Source organism: Schistocerca nitens, chromosome 8 (genome assembly GCF_023898315.1).
Source record: "Schistocerca nitens isolate TAMUIC-IGC-003100 chromosome 8, iqSchNite1.1, whole genome shotgun sequence".
Taxonomy (NCBI): domain Eukaryota; kingdom Metazoa; phylum Arthropoda; class Insecta; order Orthoptera; family Acrididae; genus Schistocerca; species Schistocerca nitens.
This window is the reverse complement of record NC_064621.1, coordinates 596,876,812-596,896,808: the sequence shown is the minus strand read 5'-3', so window position 1 is coordinate 596,896,808 and position 19,997 is coordinate 596,876,812. Positions and strand designations below refer to the sequence as shown.

General features: G+C 38.3%; 1 protein-coding gene across 1 annotated transcript in view; it reads left to right on the top strand.

Annotated features, from left to right (window-relative positions):
• Positions 1 to 19,997, top strand: part of LOC126198728 (coatomer subunit beta) — a 119,596-nt gene that overhangs the window by 63,819 nt on the left and 35,780 nt on the right. Inside the window, exons 9-11 of the mRNA XM_049935249.1 lie at positions 1,737 to 1,877; positions 1,959 to 2,093; positions 7,296 to 7,435. Of these exons, the coding sequence (XP_049791206.1) occupies positions 1,737 to 1,877; positions 1,959 to 2,093; positions 7,296 to 7,435 (416 nt within the window). The remainder of the gene's footprint in view (positions 1 to 1,736; positions 1,878 to 1,958; positions 2,094 to 7,295; positions 7,436 to 19,997) is intronic.

The window sequence follows — 19,997 nt, the reverse complement described above, 5'->3', positions numbered from 1 at the left end:
GAACAACTGAAAGTGTTAAAATGTTAATTTCAGTGGAATTCTTCAAAAGCAGAAACAAACTGAGAAAAGGAAGACAAGGAGGTTTAATTAGTTTGTGAACTGAACTGATATGAAGAGTGGTTAATGTTATGTGATTCTAAAGAAATATTTTTGGTATCCCCCCCTCCCCGCTCCCCCACTGCTGCAGAATAGAAAATGTTTCCTTTTGAAGATTTGCACTGAAATTAACATTATTAGCTAATGTATAAAGAGCTTGCATGAACTTTTTTTTCTAAAAATTACAGTAGATTATTAAGTGTGAACTAAGAGATTATTGAAAAAGAAAACAAATAAAATTTTAAACACTCAGTTTTGATTAACATTATTTACAGCAAATGCTTGAAGTTCCTGCCTCCAACAGCACATAGTAAGTGCAGCGGGTAATGCCAGCCACAGTAACACAGCAGGAGCGTAGTCAGACGAAACCGGGCTGCCAGAAGTGCTCCAACCTTCTGTACACCCGTCGCTGATTGGCTATCGTTTTATGTTCATAGCCATACTATGGTGCATTTCACACTTACGGTTATCTGGAAAGTTTTGATTGATTCCCCATCCCCTGCTGCTCTAACATTATCAGTTTGTTTTTCTCCACTGTGTAGGATTTCAAAAATATTCATGACTTTAAATTTAATGATTTCGTAGTACAGCGTGAAACAGTCAGAGCTATGTTGGAGGCATTGAAATCCCATTCTGCAAGATGGTACTTCAGATTTTACTGTGGCATTCAGATTTAGATTTTCCATGATTTCCTTCAATTCAAGGGTGGTTCCTTTGAAAAGGACAGAGCCAGTTTTCATCCCCAGTCAGAGCATGTGCTGCATGTCTGATGAACTTGTCATCCTTTGTCCTCAAGCCAGAGTCCACAACTTTATTTTCATACAAGAAATGTCAGTCTCACTTCAGCTGTTGTAGGTGTTTTGACAATGTCAATACAAATTGACCAGTGCTAATTAGTACTGGGAATACAAGAAACCAAGGAGCAGTTTGCTTTTCCTATTTATATTATGTGCGCCATTGGCTGTCGTAGCGACTGTGTTGGTACCATGGAAGAACATGGTCTCTGTGGATTCTCTTAGGTGCAATCTGTGTCTTCAAGTGGAAAGGACATTATATTGTTCCATTTGCCCAGCCACTTAAAAACTGTAATTATTACAAAATAATACATTTCACAGATGGAAATGTTAAATGCTCAGTATGACTACTAATTTTAGATGAAAAATCCATCTTGGATGAATAGTTCATGTCATTTGTGTAATTTAATTGCAGGAATGTACAGATGCCTTACCAGGTCAGTGTATTATTGTTTGCTTCTTCACCGTAACTTGATTTCCTGTGGCATTAGTAAATTATTACCGTCATAATTCTCTAAGTATTATTGGCTTGTGGTTTTATTGTTCTATTTAATTGCCCCTCTATTCTTGATAACATCTATTCCTTGTAACCTCTTTACTCAGTCTCATATTTTTCCTGTCAAAATAACATGTCTTACCAATATACCTGGGTATTTGATCACTTTCTTCATATCCCTCACTTCAAATTGAAAGTTTGTTGATATATGCGTGTCCCTGGGTACTATAGATCCAAGATATTTGTAGACTAATGTTACGCCAAAAGGCTTGTGACCTACTTAACTCTGGGCAGTATATTGATGTCTCCAGTGTGAATGAGAAATATACATTTAAATATTTCTCATTTAGTTTCCAGATGTAGCAGCTACTGTCATCCCAGTTTTGATTGAATTCTTGTCGGACACTAATGAACTTGCTGCCTCTGATGTTCTCGTGTTTGTGAGGGAAGCTATACAGAAGTTTGAAGGACTTCGGCCATTGATCATTGAGGTAAAATGAAAAATCATTTACCTTCAGTACTATTTCCTCATTTCTGTAATATATTGTAGAAACATTCACTTTGTTTTGCAGAGGCTTTTAGATGCTTTCCCAACAATTAAGTCAGTGAAAGTTCATCGTTCAGCACTGTGGATTCTTGGCGAATATGCAACTACACCAGATGACATTCAGTCTGTTATGAACCAAGTGCGACAAACTCTCGGAGAGGTAAGATAATGTTCGAAGTATTTGCAATTATAGTTATAATGGTTCCTCCTTCCTAATTACGGGAAACTAAAAACGCACTGTGTGACATGAAGAGTATGATACTTTTTTTCTAAGTGATGTGTGACTACAGTTCAGTCTGAATTTTAATTTGATTCCGTAACTAGAATTTTTCACAAACTTTTTAAGTAATGTCTTAGATTCTCAATGTGTTTTACCATTAAAATCTGTATCATTAAACCAGAATCCTATTGTATTTCCATGATGAGTACTGACACTAGATGCGGGAAAACAGAAATATGCTATATTCCCTTCCACTGTGATTATGTTAACATTGGGTTATGTAAGATGGTGAAAAGGGGTGTGGAGGCTTTTGAACTGAAAAGTCAACCTCTTTCACAGGAACTCCTACTTATAAAACTGAAGAATTCTTTATGTTGGTTACATTTTATTTATTTGATAACTGGCCTCAGCTGCATAGCCATCGTCAGATCTATAAGAGGAAAATATAAACTTAGGCATTTCAGAACTTATGAAACATCAACAGAGCATATAAGGAAAATCAATAAGTTAACCACCTTAAAAAGAGAAGTGATGCACCAGATACGTAGTCGTAAACTGAACATGTAGTTGTGTAGAAGGTGAGTAATTCTCAACTAAGGAAAAAAAAATTACGATGGTTGTCATTAGTGGAAGAAAGGCAAACAGATTTTTAAGTCAAATATTTTATTAAACACAACTAAATTTCAGAAAGTGGAACAAAATGTAAGGTTTATACGTTTGGCAGTTACATATAACAATTTTTAAAACTAGATTAAATATCAGAAAAAAATGGGAAAGATAGGTTCATTATGCCTGTCAGCGACTGAACGCATCATCAGTGTAATGAGTAGCAATCTATGTTTCCATATTGTTATTCCATCCTGGACTTTCTATTGTTTAAGTATAAGAAACTATCATACAGTTGTAAATTTCTTAGTATATCAGATGAGTATAATTTAATTTGTAGTGATACCCAGAGACTAAGGTTATGAGGCCTGTGGCTCTACCAACAAACTGAGTTTTTCACTTGGTACCACTGTTGTTTATGGCAGTAAGCACTGAAGTGAATGAGTGGTAACATTCATCAGTAGCGTCCCAACTCTCATTGAGCTGGCTGTTACAGATGAATGCTGTCATTCCATCTCCCATCATGTGTGAAGTACATGCTGTGATACACTCCCCAAATGCCAAGGGCATGAGTGCTGCCACAATTCATCACAGTCATGCTAGTGTATGGGGAGAAGGTTATGTCATGGCAACACCTTACAACATGGGTACAGAATTTCACTTTCGGAGGAATGGAAATTCACAATGAAGAGAGACCTGGATGCCTGTCCATTGCGACCGATGAACTGGTGCAAAAACTTTAAGAGCATATTCATTCTGATTGCTGTGTGACCATTGATGACCTGGATGAACTGTGGACCATTGTTCATGAAATCTTGAGTGATCAATTAGGATATCGCAAGTTGTGTGCACGATTGGTTTTTGGAGATGCAGAATGCAAAATCAGCATAGGCAAGACCATGCTAGAGTTTCATGATCATTTTGCGAGTGACAGAGAGACTTTTCTGTACTCCATAGTGATGGGATGAAACTGTGGTTTACCACCATACTCCAGAGAACAAGTAAGTCAGTGCAGTGGTGACATGCCCATTCCCCTGCAACAAAAAAGTTAAAACTCAGCAGAAAGCTTAAAGAGTCATGGCAGCCACTTTCTGCACCAGAAAACACATTCTGCTTGTTGAATTTTTGCCGAGAGGTGAAACAATCAATTCTGTGCAATACTATGAGGCCCTCAAGAAGCTCCCCAGTGCAATCCAGAATGAATGCCCTGCAATGCTGACAAAGGGAGTCTGCCTCCTTGGTGACAAAACTAGGCTGCACTCCGCTCTCGTAACGCAAAAGTTGTTGACCACACTTCATTGCAATATTTTGGACCACCCCTCTCACAGTCTCTGTCTTGCATCATTTTGTTTTCCTAAATTGAAGGAATGTGTGATCAAAAAAGAGTTTTGCAATGATGAGGAGATGAAAATTGAAGTGGAGAAGTGGTTTAATAAGTTAGCAGGAGACACCTGAGGTGCAGGTATTAAAAAACTCATCCCACAGTTGACAGAACGTGTTGATGTAAATGGGGGCTATGTGGAAAATGATGTAATACCTATGCAATTGTTGCTGTATGTTTCATTGAAATTATGCATTTGTGTTTGTGGAAAAAATGTTGTAATCTTATTTTCCTGATATCTCTCATACATATAAAACCAAACTGACACATTAAAAGCAGTAGCACAAATATAAAATGTGTCTGAAAGTATAATCTTAGGTAAGATGAGGAGGTGTCTAACCAAGATGACATCAGCAGTATTTCTCAGTCCATGATGAGCAGTCCATCAGTATGCAGTGAGCACAAAAGAAATAGAACAAGCAGTTGCGCAAACAGTCTGTTGGTTTTAAGCTTTTGCAACTCTCCATTTCGAATTTTTGTGTAAGTGAGAGTTTTCATGCTTTTTTTATTTTTTCAGACAAATGTATAAGATTCCTGATTCATGTATTAGTTAACAGATTAACTTTTGGGCTGAAAATCGGGCAATTTTGTACATTGCACACACACAACTACTTAAAATTATTATTCACTTAATTGTTAAATCTTCATTTGTAGTCTCGCTTATTTTATTTCATCACTTTCTCAGGCAACGGATCTGGTCTGGGAGGCGCTAGTTCCTTTGCGGCTAACTTTTCCTGGTTATTTTTCTTTTCTGTTAGCAATTAATGCACGTTCAACAGACCTCATGTTCACACTATACAGGACAGCTGATTCCCGCACAGTAGACAACAAATTCCAAATTATTAAATTCAAGTAGTACTATCTACCATCAAGGTCACTTACTTGAACGCAAATTAGGCACTGAGAGCCATAAGGGCGAAATACAAATCATCTTCGCCCCAATATTTAAATGAACATCAAAGAAACCAATAAGAAGCTTTTTGTGAATGTTCGTATATATGTGCTATGTGGGCCTACATTAGAGAGAAGCCTGACCCACCATAAGTTCAACAGACGTCAGAAGCATGAATAAATGCTACAGTCTCCCACTCGACAATGATGTTCTTTATGGTTTTCGGTGCCTCAAATGTATTACTGTATGAGAAAATCCAAAACTTAGTATTATACTACATTTCATTCAAAATCCCACAAAATAGATTTTTCTATCAGTATCAGTATAAGTATAACTTATATTGATGTCCAATGTAATTGTACTATATAGTGAGTGAATTGGCATATCTGTGGACTGTGCCACCATCTAGCAGGATTTATGCCAAGCGAACGTAGGTAAGTCTGCTGCAGTGTGCTACCTCCTGATGGCATTGACGTAAACTTGTACGAGGGCGGATCAAATATAAACGGGATTTTATTGTGCATTTAAATTCATTTATTGAAAAACTTAAGGCAATTATTATTTATTTTTCCGCATATTCTTCTGCTTTGGAAATGCATTTGTTCCAGCATGTGGGCAGCTTTTTGACACCCTCATCATAAAAAGAACTGGGCCGTGTCACCAGTCAGTTGCACACAAAGTCTTCCACACTCTTGTCATCTTCAAATCGTCGCCCTCCTAGAGCTTCTGTAAGCAGTCCAAATAAATGGAAATCGCAGGGCAATAAGCCCGGGCTGTAATGAGAGTGTACTCCAGTGCATTTCTTGTAGCTTGAAGACAGACAGAGCTGCAGTATGGGGTCACACATTGCCATGGATGAGGTTGACCTGTTGAATCGATCGGTCTCGTCTTTTGCGGCGATATACAACTCTCGCCTTGTTCAACAGTTTGCAGTAGTAAGCAGCTTTGATTGTGCATCACTCATGCAAAAAATCAATTAGCAAAATGCCTCGCTGATCGAAAAAAATGCTTGAAAGAACCTTGCCAGCCGATAGTCAAGTCTTGGCTTTCACTGGTGCTGCCTCCTGTTTCTCCTCTGCCACTCCTTATTGGCTTGTTTGGATTCTGGAAGGTAGTGGTGAACCCATGTTTCGTCGCAGGTGACGATCTGACTCAAAAAATGCATCACCTTCTTCCGCAAACCTTGCTGTAAGCCTCTGACAGACCTCCAAATGTATCAGTTTCAGATTTTCGGTCAAAAGTTTAGGGATCCATCTGGAAAACACTTTACGGAACTGTAGTTCATTTTTGATGATTGCTTGACAGCTCTCATAACTGACTCCAACTTTTAACTGCACAAATGTTTTTGTCTGTAATGCTGGTACAAGGATGGCGATCGTGTTGCTGATTTTACACACGTTCTTTTCCTTCCTTGAACTTTTTATGCTGGGAAAAAACACACATCCTTGATAATGTTTTGTCACCAAACTATTCAATCTTGGGCAAATTTCTGCCGCAGTAACTCCTTCACGAGCAAGAAATTTGATAATTATGCATTGCGCAATGGAGGGGTGCACTTGTTTTGCATTGTGAGCGAAGCATAGCAGAAACACAGGGATGTTCAGGAACAAAAATCCCGTTTATATTTTATCCCCCCTCGTAGTTGAGTGGTAAGGGCTAGCAGTGCACGCCGTGAATCGTGCACATTGTTTATCAAATGTGTTTGTTTTTGGCCCGTAAGGCAATTACGTCACGTCGGTTGTGTGTGTGTAGAACATCTGTAAAATGTGCACAAGTGAAGGTGTGCTTGTGACCATGATGCCAAGTTTCACCGAGTGTAGAGGAGCAGTGTAGCACAGTGCAGTAGATTTAGTGCCGTGTATTTCAGATACTGCATCTACATTACATTTAACAGCATCCAAAGAAAAATAACCAATAAATCCTCAAGGTGTGAAAAGTTAGTGTGTTCACGTGCTCTTGTACTCGAATGCTACAACCACCACTGGTTTACACTATGCTGAGAACCTCCAGCTAGTGTTGATGTTGGTAGACGCGAGGATGTCGTTGTTGCCAGCACAAGTCTCACCGTATAAGGACAGGCTTATGTTATCTTTTCAGGTAAATCAATATGTGACCAAGACTAATAATTCTTTAGGTTATTTAGGTATTGGAATTACTGTTCTCCTCCAAAGATCCAAGTTGCCCCATAACGTGAAGAACTCTTTACTGCAGAATTAGTATGTTGATTGTTGAGAGTTAATCATTTACCTCATTCATCTCCTAGATCCCGATTGTGGAGGATGAATTGCGCAGGGCAGCTGGTGAGAAGGTGGATGATGAAACAATGCAGACTCAAGTGCCTGTTCAGAAGCTTGTGACACCCGATGGCACATATGCTACACAATCAGCATTTAACACTGCAAGGTAAATGTCCTTTGTTTACTGATAATACTGATCCAACAGTTAAATTATATATGTCTGCTGCAGAGAACTGTTCTTGATAGTTTATGTATATTGTCCACATAAATTAGACTCGAGCTCTTATAGGAGAAAGAGATAATTATACTAAATAAGAGAAGCGTCCATGATCAACACATGAATTTTTAAGGCATTAAATAGCATAAACTTTATTATATATTCTGTAGAAATGAAATAGTGTATAAAAAACAATAGTCCATTAACAGTTTGCCAGAAAAATCTCATGATCAAATAATGTGCACCATATAAAAATGCTGTTTGTTTTTGGGATCCAGAACATATATCATCCAAAATTTACATCAGAATGAAAGTGCAGCATGGAGACAATTATTTAAGTAAACAGATAGTGTATGAAGAATTTGAAAAATTAAGGAAGTATTAGAGATTTTGTGCAAGAGATTTTGTTAGCACTGAATGGTGGAATCAGAGTAGAAGACAAGTGTGCCTGTGAATGAGACAGTGAAACAGCAGATCAGCTAGTGACTCCATGCCATAACATACATCATTGTTGATGACACTGTCATGAAGGACTGGAAAGTAGGGACAGTTAATAGTGGAAGCACCCAAATTTGAAGAAAAAATTCAAGGCAATGACAATTTATGAGAGAGTCGTGTTAATCTTTTGGGACATCAAGGTGCACTGATGCAATTTGAAGAGAAGTAAAAAACTAAAGCAGTCATCAACCAGAATATTGTTTTGAACACCACAGTGCTTTACTAGTCATGGCCCTGTTGGATGTAGTACATTGTTGCCCTCCTCTGACTTTTGCACTGTCTCATGCAGCCAGGTATAAGACAACCTACAGTTCAGCATGTATCATGCTGCAACTCAGCTTTCCTCACATCGCTAAACCTTGCCATAGGTGAAAGAAGTGATAAGTGACAGATAACTCTAGTATTGACAAGAGAGAAGGTACAAACTGCGATTAGTGGTTTTCTACAGTGGCATCTTGGTAAGTCAATTTATGCAGCTGCACTAACATATCTGGCATAAAAGATACACTGAAAATATGTTTTGAAACTACATTATTCCTTTAGGTTGAGACTTGTTTTTGGTATGTAACATAATCTGTCAACCTGTGTTACTATCAGTTCCCGTAGGAAGATGATTTTATTGGAGTTTAGCAGCACTGCTGCTATGGAGGCCACAAATGCATGTCTTCTTCATCTGCGTAAATAATTTGTGACTCAAGGACATAACTCACTGAGTAGTCCAAGCATTGAGCCATCAACAGGCACACAAAAAAGAATGAAAAGTTCACTAGCTTTCAGGTGAATACTTTAATGAACTGGAGTACACATATGTGTGCATTTAAATACTTTAAAAGAGACAACTCACTGAGTTGAATTGTAGAAGTGTTAATCATTGACAGGCACATTCTTTTTTGTGCACTTATCAATAGTTCATTACTTCTACTATCCAGTGTGTTCTCTCCTGTACTCCTACATCTTTATCTTCTGCCAGGACATTTCTTACTGCATCTCTTCTTGATTTATTCATGATGATTTGGGAAAATAGATATACTTTTATATTCTTGCAATTAGAGTGCTTAGTTGCTGTAAAACCTTGGTGTGAACATTATCATCATTAACTGTTCATAAAAAAACCTTTCCATGTAAATGCAATTTGAAAGGCAAAAACTGCATTTTCCAAGAAAAACAAAATGGACATTCTCACATAAAACTTTGGGATAAACTCTAGTGCCCGATTCCACTCGTCAGCTTTGAGGAATGACGTCATACTAGAGGCACGGATGCTGCAGATGATATTTGTAAACAAAGGAATGTAGCATACAATGAAATTAACAATCACAATTCATGTGATTATTAACTTAGCCACAAATTATGTCGAAATGAATTGGAGATAACAGAAATAAATAAGAACATAGCAAAATAGAAGTATATATGTGTGAAATAAATTACTGTTTTAATTTATGTGAGTAAGGGTACCTCGGAGAACCTTTACATTCCATAACAATATAGTGTATGGTGAAGTAGTAATATTATAAAATAAGGTTAATAATAATAATAGTAATAATAATAATAATAATTGGAGTCATACTACACAATATCCACCAGTACATCAACTCAATACAGCTACATCCAAACGTATATATACAACTACAGAAATCTGTAATTATTGATACATGTTCAATTACCCAAAAGTTCCTAAATGCAGTGTAACATATACCGTACAGTTAAAAGGAAGTCACGCTTGATCAAGGTCCGTGTCACTTTCCATTTTTAACCAGACATAACGTCTGAGAAAGGAAAGAAATAATAATAATTGAATCTATGGAGGCTATCGCGGGAAAGTGAGGGGTTTGGGCAGGGAGAAACTAAAATTTAAAATAACAGTGGGGAAAAAGAAACAAATTGTAACCGATATAAAACAGTAGAATGAAACATGGAAAAACCAACACAGAAATCCTTAAAAAAAGCCAGTACACAAATAACGAGAATTCACTAGAAAGTAACTAATATTGGAGTTGGTAATTAGACTTGACCTACATATACGTTAATTCTATTTACCAATTGCAATATTAATTACTTTTTCACAGCAATTCAGGAAGCAACTGCAAATGCAGAAATCCTATTACATTTCAGTGCACACACTGCAAAAATGATCTAAATAATGAACCATGCTATCGTTGGAATCAGTAACTAGAATTGACCTGTACATGTTGTCAATTCTAGTTACCAATTCCAGCCGTTCAATGGTTCATAATTTTGGACATGTCTGCAGTACGTGTGTAGGATTGCTAGAGTTCTTATTGATCTGTGAACTCCTGCGAAAAAGTAACAAGTATTGTAGGAACCGACTCCCAAGATATTTTTTCTTTTTCTTGGTAGTGAAGAGAATAATACTAAACGTAGAAATCCTGTAACACTGTAGTGCACACACTTGTTCCAAAAATGGTCTAAGTAATGAACTGTGGAATGGTTGGAATTGATAACTAGAACTAACTGATATAGCTTGATTCTAGTTACCGATTCCAGTATTTGTTTCTTTGTCACAGAGTTCAAAGAGCAATTATAAATGCAGAAATCCTATTATTAGTCCAAACACCTGCTGAAAAAATGATCTAAATAATGAACCATGGTTGAAATTGGTATTTAGGACTGACCTATATAAGTTAATTGTAGTTACCGATTGCAGTCTTTGTTATTTTTTGTGAATTTTCATTATTTGTGTACAGGCTTTTCTAACTATTTATTTAATTTTACCATTTTAGTTTCTGCTCGCCAAAACCCATCACTTTACCGCGATAGCCCTGTTAGATTTAATAGTCATCATTAAAACGCTATTTCATAATATTACATCTTCACCGTGTGCTATACACTGATGTATTTAAAAATTGTCTGTAATTTTCTCACTTGCATAAATTGCAATGATATTTACTTCAGATGTGTATATTTCTCTTTTTCTATTCTTATTTATTTTCATTACCGCCAAATCTTTTCGATATAATTTGTGGCTAAGTAACTAATCACATGAGCTGTGATTTTAATTGTATTGCGTAGACCATATATAACAATGGTCTATGTTTTATTGTATGTTACATTCATTTGTTTAAGGATATGATCAGTTGCTTTCAAACATCGCCTCTATGTCGCGTCTTTTGCCTTACATATGAAGTCGTTGCTGAAAGCTGATGGGTGGAATCTTACACTAGAACTGACCCAAACTTTGAGTTCAAGATATTTGCAGAGTGCAAAATTGTGTGCTGTAGTCTCATTGAAATTACTTTCTGATTGATACTTTATACCCTGAACCTTAGTTCCTGCATTGCTCTCATTGTTATACATGAACTGTCCGCTGTTGCCAGTGCGCCGTTATAAAATGTAATATATCTAAAAATAAAGATGCTGTAACTTACCAAACGAAAGCGTTGGTATGCTGATAGGAGACAATAAAAAACACACACACAAATTTTAAGCTTTCGCAACCCACAGTTGCTTCATCAGGAAAGAGGGAAGGAGAGGGAAAGACGAAAGGATGTGGGCTTTAAGAGAGAGGGTAAGGAGTCATTCCAATCCCGGGAGCGGAAAGACTTACCTTAGGGGGAAAAAGGGACAGGTATATGCGCACACACACACACACACACACACACACACACACACACACACACACACACACACCATATATGTGTGTATCTACATCTACATTTATACTCCGCAAGCCACCCAACGGTGTGTGGCGGAGGGCACTTTACGTGCCACTGTCATTACCTCCCTTTTCTGTTCCAGTCGCGTATGGTTCGCGGGAAGAACGACTGTCTGAAAGCCTCCGTGTGCGCTCGAATCTCTCTAATTTTACATTCGTGATCTCCTCGGGAGGTATAAGTAGGGGGAAGCAATATATTCGATACCTCATCCAGAAACGCATCCTCTCGAAACCTGGACAGCAAGCTACACCGCGATGCAGAGCACCTCTCTTGCAGAGTCTGCCACTTGAGTTTGCTAAACATCTCCGTAACGCTATCACGGTTACCAAATAACCCTGTGGCGAAATGCGCTGCTCTTCTTTGGATCTTCTCTATCTCCTCCGTCAACCCGATCTGGTACAGATCCCACACTGATGAGCAATACTCAAGTATAGGTCCGAACGAGTGTTTTGTAAGCCACCTCCTTTGTTGATGGACTACATTTTCTAAGGACTCTCCCAATGAATCTCAACCTGGTACCTGCCTTACCAACAATTAATTTTATATGATCATTCCACTTCAAATCGTTCTGCACGCATACTCCCAGATATTTTACAGAAGTAACTGCTACCAGTGTTTGTTCCGCTATCATATAATCATACAATAAAGGGTCCTTCTTTCTATGTATTCGTAATACATTACATTTGTCTATGTTAAGGGTCAGTTGCCACTCCCTGGACCAAGTGCCTATCCGCTGCAGATCTGCCTGCATTTCGCTACAATTTTCTAATGCTGCATCTTCTCTGTATACTACAGCATCATCCGCGAATCGCCGCATGGAACTTCCAACACTATCTACTAGGTCATTTATATATATTGTGAAAAGCAATGGTCCCATAACACTCCCCTGTGGCACGCCAGAGGTTACTTTAACGTCTGTAGACGTTTCTCCATTGATAACAACATGCTGTGTTCTGTTTGCTAAAAACTCTTCAATCCAGCCACACAGCTGGTCTGATATTCCGTAGGCCCTTACTTTGTTTATCAGGCGACAGTGCGGAACTGTATCGAACGCCTTCCGGAAGTCAAGGAAAATAGCATCTACCTGGGAGCCTGTATCTAATATTTTGTGGGTCTCATGAACAAATAAAGCGAGTTGGGTCTCACACGATCGCTGTTTCCGGAATCCATGTTGATTCCTACAGAGTAGATTCTGGGTTTCCAAAAACGACGTGTGTGTGTGTGTGTGTGTGTGTGTGTGTGGGTGGGTGGGTGGGTGTGGGTGGATGTGTGTGCGCATGCGAGTGCATACCTGTCCCTTTTTCCCCCTAAGGTAAGTCTTTCCGCTCCCAGGATTGGAATGACTCCTTACCCTCTCCCTTAAAGCCCACATCCTTTCGTCTTTCCCTCTCCTTCCCTATTCCCTGATGAAGCAACCGTGGTTTGCGAAAGCTTGAACTTTGTGTGTGTGTTTGTGTGTTTTTTATTGTCTCCTATCAACATACCAATGCTTTCGTTTGGTAAGTTACAGCATCTGTATTTTTAAATATATTTTTCCCACATGGAATGTTTCCTTCTATTATATTCTTATCGTTATAAAATGTAATTCGCTTACAGTCTGCAATTAATATGCTGTTTACACACAACCCATTATCAAGCTTTGCCAGGACTCCAGACAACTTGTCACCAACCTCAATGGAGGAAGAAATGTGCTCTGCATACTCTGACAGTTGCTAAGGAATAGAGACATGATTTGACAGGAATAATCACAAGCAATGTAGGATGACATATATAATAGAGGTGGTGTGGTATAATTATAATGAAAAATGGTACAGATTTCACCACATGGAAAAGCAAGATAACAGACGTAAAAAACTTTCATGTTTGCACTGTTCAGATTCCCAACATAAAGGTTGATATCTGACCCTCAGTAAGGAATATGCCACTCTTTGGCCCTAATGCACATTTTGCAAAATGGTTCAAATGGCTCTGAGCACTGTGGGACTCAACTTCTGAGGTCATTAGTCCCCACATTTTGCACCTGTTGTTCATACTGGCTGCCAAATTTTTGAGGAGTCTCTGCGGGATATTGTCCCACTGCTGTTTCAAGCTGGTGTTCATTTCTTGCATGGCTATGGGAGGGTTCATTGAGAAAGACATCTGCCAGGAACATCCCAGGCATGCTCTATAGGGTTCAGGTCCAGAGAGTAAATAGGCCATTCCATAAGTTAAGTATCTTCACTTTCTAGTGTGTCCGACACCTCAGCGTTACTATGGGGGCGGTCATTGTCATCCATAAACAGAAAGTCGGGACCTACTGCACCCCTAAACAAATGGACATGATCCAGAATAATCTCCCTGCAATAGCACTGTGCTGTAACAGTACCTCACACAAAAATATGCAGCCGTGTTTGACCGTTGTGCATAATGCCTGCCCACACCGTGTAATGCATAGGCCATGCTGATGACATTCATGAACATTCTGCGGTGTGTAATGTCCTCCTCCGCCACCCCCTGCTCTCTCTCTCTCTCTCTCTCTCTCTCTCTCTCTCTCTCTCTCTCACACACACACACACACACACACACACACACACACACACACACACACACACACGCCACTAACTGGCCAGAATCACTCATCACTGTGGTGCAGTATTCATCAGAGAGAACATCACCTGGAACACTGTTGCTGACCCCAATCAACATGTTCTCTACACAAACGAACTCCTTCCCAGCAATGGCATGGTTGAAGTGATATGCATTTAACAGGCTTTTGAGCATACAAAGCAGCCTGATTTAATTGCTGTGAAATGGTTCTAGGAGAGACATGTGAACCAGTAGCTGTTGCAAGATCTGCAGCAGTCTGCCTAGGAGTGAGATGTCTGTCTCTTTTAACCACTATGGCTATGTATTGATCCTCTTAAAATGTCGTGATCCATCTGTGACCACTGACATGTTTTCACATCGCATTTCCACCTTCAGCGGCCCATTTTTAATAACGAAATGACACTTTTGGACACAGCCGTTACTTTGGCCACAGTAGTGATTCTTTGCCCAGCTTCAAGTCATCCAACTGGTCGTCCATGATCGTAAGCGCACAAATATCATGAACTGTTGAATGCATGCAGTGTGTTCATGCACAGGCTTCGCGGCAGTTAACATGACCCATTCTCTACATTTCATTTTGCTATCAGATGTCAGTTGTTCCTTAGTCTTAGTAAGTGTCAGTTGTTGCTTAGCAATTCTCAAGCAGTATATTAACTGAGGTGCAGCTGACAACAATGTAGCACCGTATGACAAATATCAAATGACAATTCATTTTAATAAGTGTGAGCAGAAAGCCTGCTGGAAGAATGTTGTATGTTGTTGTAAATGAACTAGTATATAAGCTTCAAAATATTAGGTTACATATTTACTGTACAAATCATTTAACACTGTCTAAAAATGAAGACCATCAGAGACTATCATAGTTATTTAACTTTGAGGTAATATGTTACTGCTTACAGGAAGCAGTTACTGTCAGTGAGCTGTGTAGTCTGTTATATTTTGGAAATGTGGGTTAACTAACAGTTTTTAATTATGAATGTAGAAACTACTCATTAACCCAGCTATTGTGCAGTCTTCAACCAGCAAAGAACAAGTGTCTCACATTTGTAAATGATACAGAATTTATGTGATTATCAGCTGTATGACACTGTTTAATCCCTGTAATACCCATTCATCTACCAACCAGTATTTGAATGTTTTTCTTCCCTCCCTTTTTTTTTAAAAAAGTCATCTTCTGGCTGGTTTCAGGCAGCCCACAATAAATTCCTCTCCTTTGCTAGCCCCCATGTCCTCAATTATTTGTTGGATGTTTTTCATTGTCTATCTTCTCCTACAGTTTCCATCCTCTACAGCATCTTATAGTACCACGGAGGTTATTTCTGGTGTCATTAACACGTCTCCTATCATCCTGTCTTTTCTCATCATATGTTCCTTTCTCCGTCAGTTCTGTGGAGGACCTCCTCGTTCCTTATCTTTTCAGTCCACCTAATATCCACCATTCTTATGTAGCATCAGATTTCAGATGCTTTAATTATCTCGTGTTCTGGTTTTCCCACAATCCATGATACCCTACCATACGATGCTGTGATCCAAATGTACATTCTTAGAAATTTCTTCCTCAGATTAAGGCCTGTGTTTGATACCGGCAGACTTCTCTTGGTCAGGAATGTCATCTTTCCCTTTGCTGACCTGCTTGTTTTGTCTGTCTTGGTTCACCCGTGTTAGGTTATTTCCTTCCCAAGGCAGCAGGCTTCCTTAATTTCATTTACTTTGTCATCATCAGTTTCAACAAGTTTCTTGCCATTCACATTTCTTCTGTTTCTCGTGGCTCTTGTTGTTTTTCTAGTTTACTGTCAGTGCATATTCTGTACTCATTTTACTGTTCATTACATTCAACAGATCCTGTAATTCATCTTCACTTTCACTGAGAATGGCAATGACATCATCAAATATTATCATTGACATTCTTTCACCTTGAATTTTAATCCCACTCTTGAACCTTTTATTTCTGTTGTTGCTTCTTCGATGTTGAGGCTGAATAGTAGGGATGAAAAACTGCATCCCTGTATTACACCCTTTTTAAATCTCAGCAGTTTGTTCTTGGTCTTCCCGTCTTATTGTTCCCTCATAGTTATTATACATATTGTATATTACCCATCTTACCTTAAAGCTTACTCCTGTTAGCTCAGAGTTTCGAAGATCTCACACCATTTTATACTAAACACATTTTCTAAGTCAACAAATCCAATGAGTGTGTCTTGATTTGTCTGTAGTCTTGCTTGCATTGTCCAGCACAACGTCAGAACTGGCTCTCTGTTGCCACCACCTTTCTTAAAGCCAAACTGATCATTATCTAACAGAGCCTCAATTTTCTTTTCCATTCTTCTGTATATTGTTTTTATCGGCAGCTTGGATGCATGCTCTGAAAAGCTGATAGTGCGATAGTTCTCACACTTATCTACTCTTGCTTTGGAATTGTGTGGGTGATATTTTTCTGAAAGTCTGATGGTTTGTTGCCAGTCTCATGAGTTCTACACACCAACTTGAATACTCATTTGGTTGCCACTTCCCCCAAGGATTTTAGAAATTTCAATGGAATATTATCTATCTCTTCTGCTTTATTTGATCTCAAGTCTCCCAGAATTCTTTAAGATTCTGATTCTAATATTGGATCTCCTGTGTCTTTGATATCACTCCACTTTTTTCTTGTCTTGTCATTAAACGGGTCCTCCCCCTGATAGAGGTCTCCAGTGTATTCTTTTCACCTATCCACTTTCACCTCTGCATTTATCAGCATAATTCCCATTGCATTCTTAATGTTAGCACCAGTGCTTTTAATTTCACTGGAAGTTGATTTTTTTTTTTAATTTATTTAATTTTTTTTTTTTTTATTTCTTCGTGTCTTGGCTGCCCTGCATTTCCTTTTTCTTTCACTCCAAAGGGATTTATATTTCTGTGTTTCTGTCTTTCCATGAACATTTTCGTACTTCCTTCTTTTGTCAATGAATTGAAGTAATTCTTTTATGAATATAATAGAGGGAAACATTCCACGTGGGAAAAGTATATCTAAAAACAAAGGTGATGAGACTTACCAAACAAAAGCGTTGGCAGGTCAACAGACACACAAACAAACACAAACATACACACAAAATTCAAGCTTTCGCAACAAATAGTTGCTTCATCAGGGAAGAGGGAAGGAGAGGGAAAGACGAAAGGATGTGGGTTTTAAGGGAGAGGGTAAGGAGTCATTCCAATCCCGGGAGCGGAAAGACTTACGTTAGGGGGAAAAAAGGACAGGTATACACTCGCACACACACACATATCTGTGTCTGTGTCTGTGTATGTGCGGATGGATATGTGTGTGTGTGCGAGTGTATACCTGTCCTTTTTTCCCCCTAAGGTAAGTCTTTCCGCTCCCGGGATTGGAATGACTCCTTACCCTCTCCCCTAAAACCCACATCCTTTCGTCTTTCCCTCTCCTTCCCTCTTTCCCGATGAAGCAACTGTTTGTTGCGAAAGCTTGAAGTAATTCTTTTGTTACACAAGGTTTTGTAGTAGTTACCTTTCTTTGCCTGTTTTTGTGTGTCCAACGTCTGTGATTGCCGTTTTTAGAGATGTCCATTTCTCCTGTGGTATTCCTTAATTCATTGGACAACAAACTAGAGGCAACTGGCATATTCTGTGTCCTGTCAAAGGTGCTTGACTGTGTGAATCACAGCATTCTTTTAAGTAAATTAAAATATTATGGCGTCACTGGTAGTGCTGCAAAGTGGTTTCAGTCATATCTTACTAATAGAAAACAAAGGGTGTCATTACATAACACTTCAGCAGTAGGCAATCAGACATCATCTGACTGGGAAGAAATTACATGTGGTGTTCCCCGAGGTTCCATACTAGGTCCACTACTGTTTCTTGTGTATATTAATGACCTATCATCTGTTATATTACCAGATGCCAAGTTTGTCTTATTTGCAGATGATACAAACATTGCAATAAATAGTAAATAAAATATAAATTTAGAAAGGGCAGCTAATCAAATTTTTACTGACATTAATAAGTGGTTCATAGCCAATTCCCTGTCATTAAACTTTGAAAAGACCCCCTATATGCAGTTCAGAACTTCAAAGAGATTTCCTTCTGGTGTGTGTATAAAATATGACGACATGGAAATAGGAGAAGTTGAGAGTGTAAAATTCTTGGGATTACAACTTGATAATAAATTCAGTTGGGAGCAACGTACTAATGAACTGATAAAGCACCTAAACAAGTCTGTGTTTGCAATGCGAATGATGTCAGACATAGGAGATATAAATGTAAAAAAACTGGCATATTTTGCTTATTTTCACTCCATTATGTCATATGGTATCATATTTTGGTGTAACTCCACAAACAGAGAAAAAATGTTTAGAGTACAGATGTGTATAATAAGAGTAATGAGTAGTGTAAATCCAAGAACATCATGTCGAAACCTATTCAAAGAATTGGGCATATTAACCACAGCTTCTCGGTATATTTATTCCTTAATGAAGTTTGTTGTAAATAATACATCTCTTTTTCCAACTAACTGCTTAGTACACAGTATCAATACTAGGAATAAGAACAATATACATGTTGTTGTTGTGGTCTTCAGTCCTGAGACTGGTTTGATGCAGCTCTCCATGCTACTCTATCCTGTGCAAGCTTCTTCATCTCCCAGTACCTACTGCAACCTACATCCTTCTGAATCTGCTTACTGTATTGATCTCTTGGTCTCCCTCTACGATTTTTACCCTCCACGCTGCCCTCCAATGCTAAATTTGTGATCCCTTGATGCCTCAAAACATGTCCTACCAATCGATCCCTTCTTTTAGTCAAGTTGTGCCACAAACTTCTCTTCTCCCCAATCCTATTCAATACCTCCTCATTAGTTACGTGATCTACCCACCTTATCTTCAGCATTCTTCTGTAGCACCACATTTCGAAAGCTTCTATTCTCTTCTTGTCCAAACTAGTTATCGTCCATGTCTCACTTCCATACATGGCTACACTCCATACAAATACTTTCAGAAACGACTTCCTGACACCTAAATCTATACTCGATGTTAACAAATTTCTCTTCTTCAGAAAAGATTTCCTTGCCATTGCCAGTCTACATTTTATATCCTCTCTACTTCGACCATCATCGGTTATTTTACTCCCTAAATAGCAAAACTCCTTTACTACTTTAAGTGTCTCATTTCCTAATCTAATTCCCTCAGCATCACCCGACTTAATTTGACTACATTCCATTATCCTCGTTTTGCTTTTGTTGATGATATACATAGAGGTTTAAAATCACTTACTCTTGCCCAGAAAGGAGTCCAGTATTCAGCAAAGCATATTTTCAATAAGTTACCAGCAACCATTAAGAGTTTAGTTTCAGACAAGGCACAATTTAAACATAATTTAAAAGAATTTTTGGTGGCCAACTCCTTCTACTCCATCCATGAGTTTCTCAACATGTGCAGTAGACCATTTTAATGAAAATTTATTATACTTTAATTTTTGACAATACTTGTTTGTAACAGCCAAGTAACTTACTGTGTGAATGATGGATGTGGGGAAAGCAGATGTAAGTCTTAAGTCTGTAAATAGTGGAAGTTTAATTTTAAATCTTGTACATAATCTGACTGTTCTTAACTGAGGATCACCTAAATGAATAATTTACTTTCATTTTTGACAATACTTGGTTGTAATAGCCAAGAAACTAGCAAATGTCTGAATGATGGATTTAATGAAAGCAGATGTAATTATTAAACCTGTAAATATTAGAAGTTTAAATTTAATTCATGCAC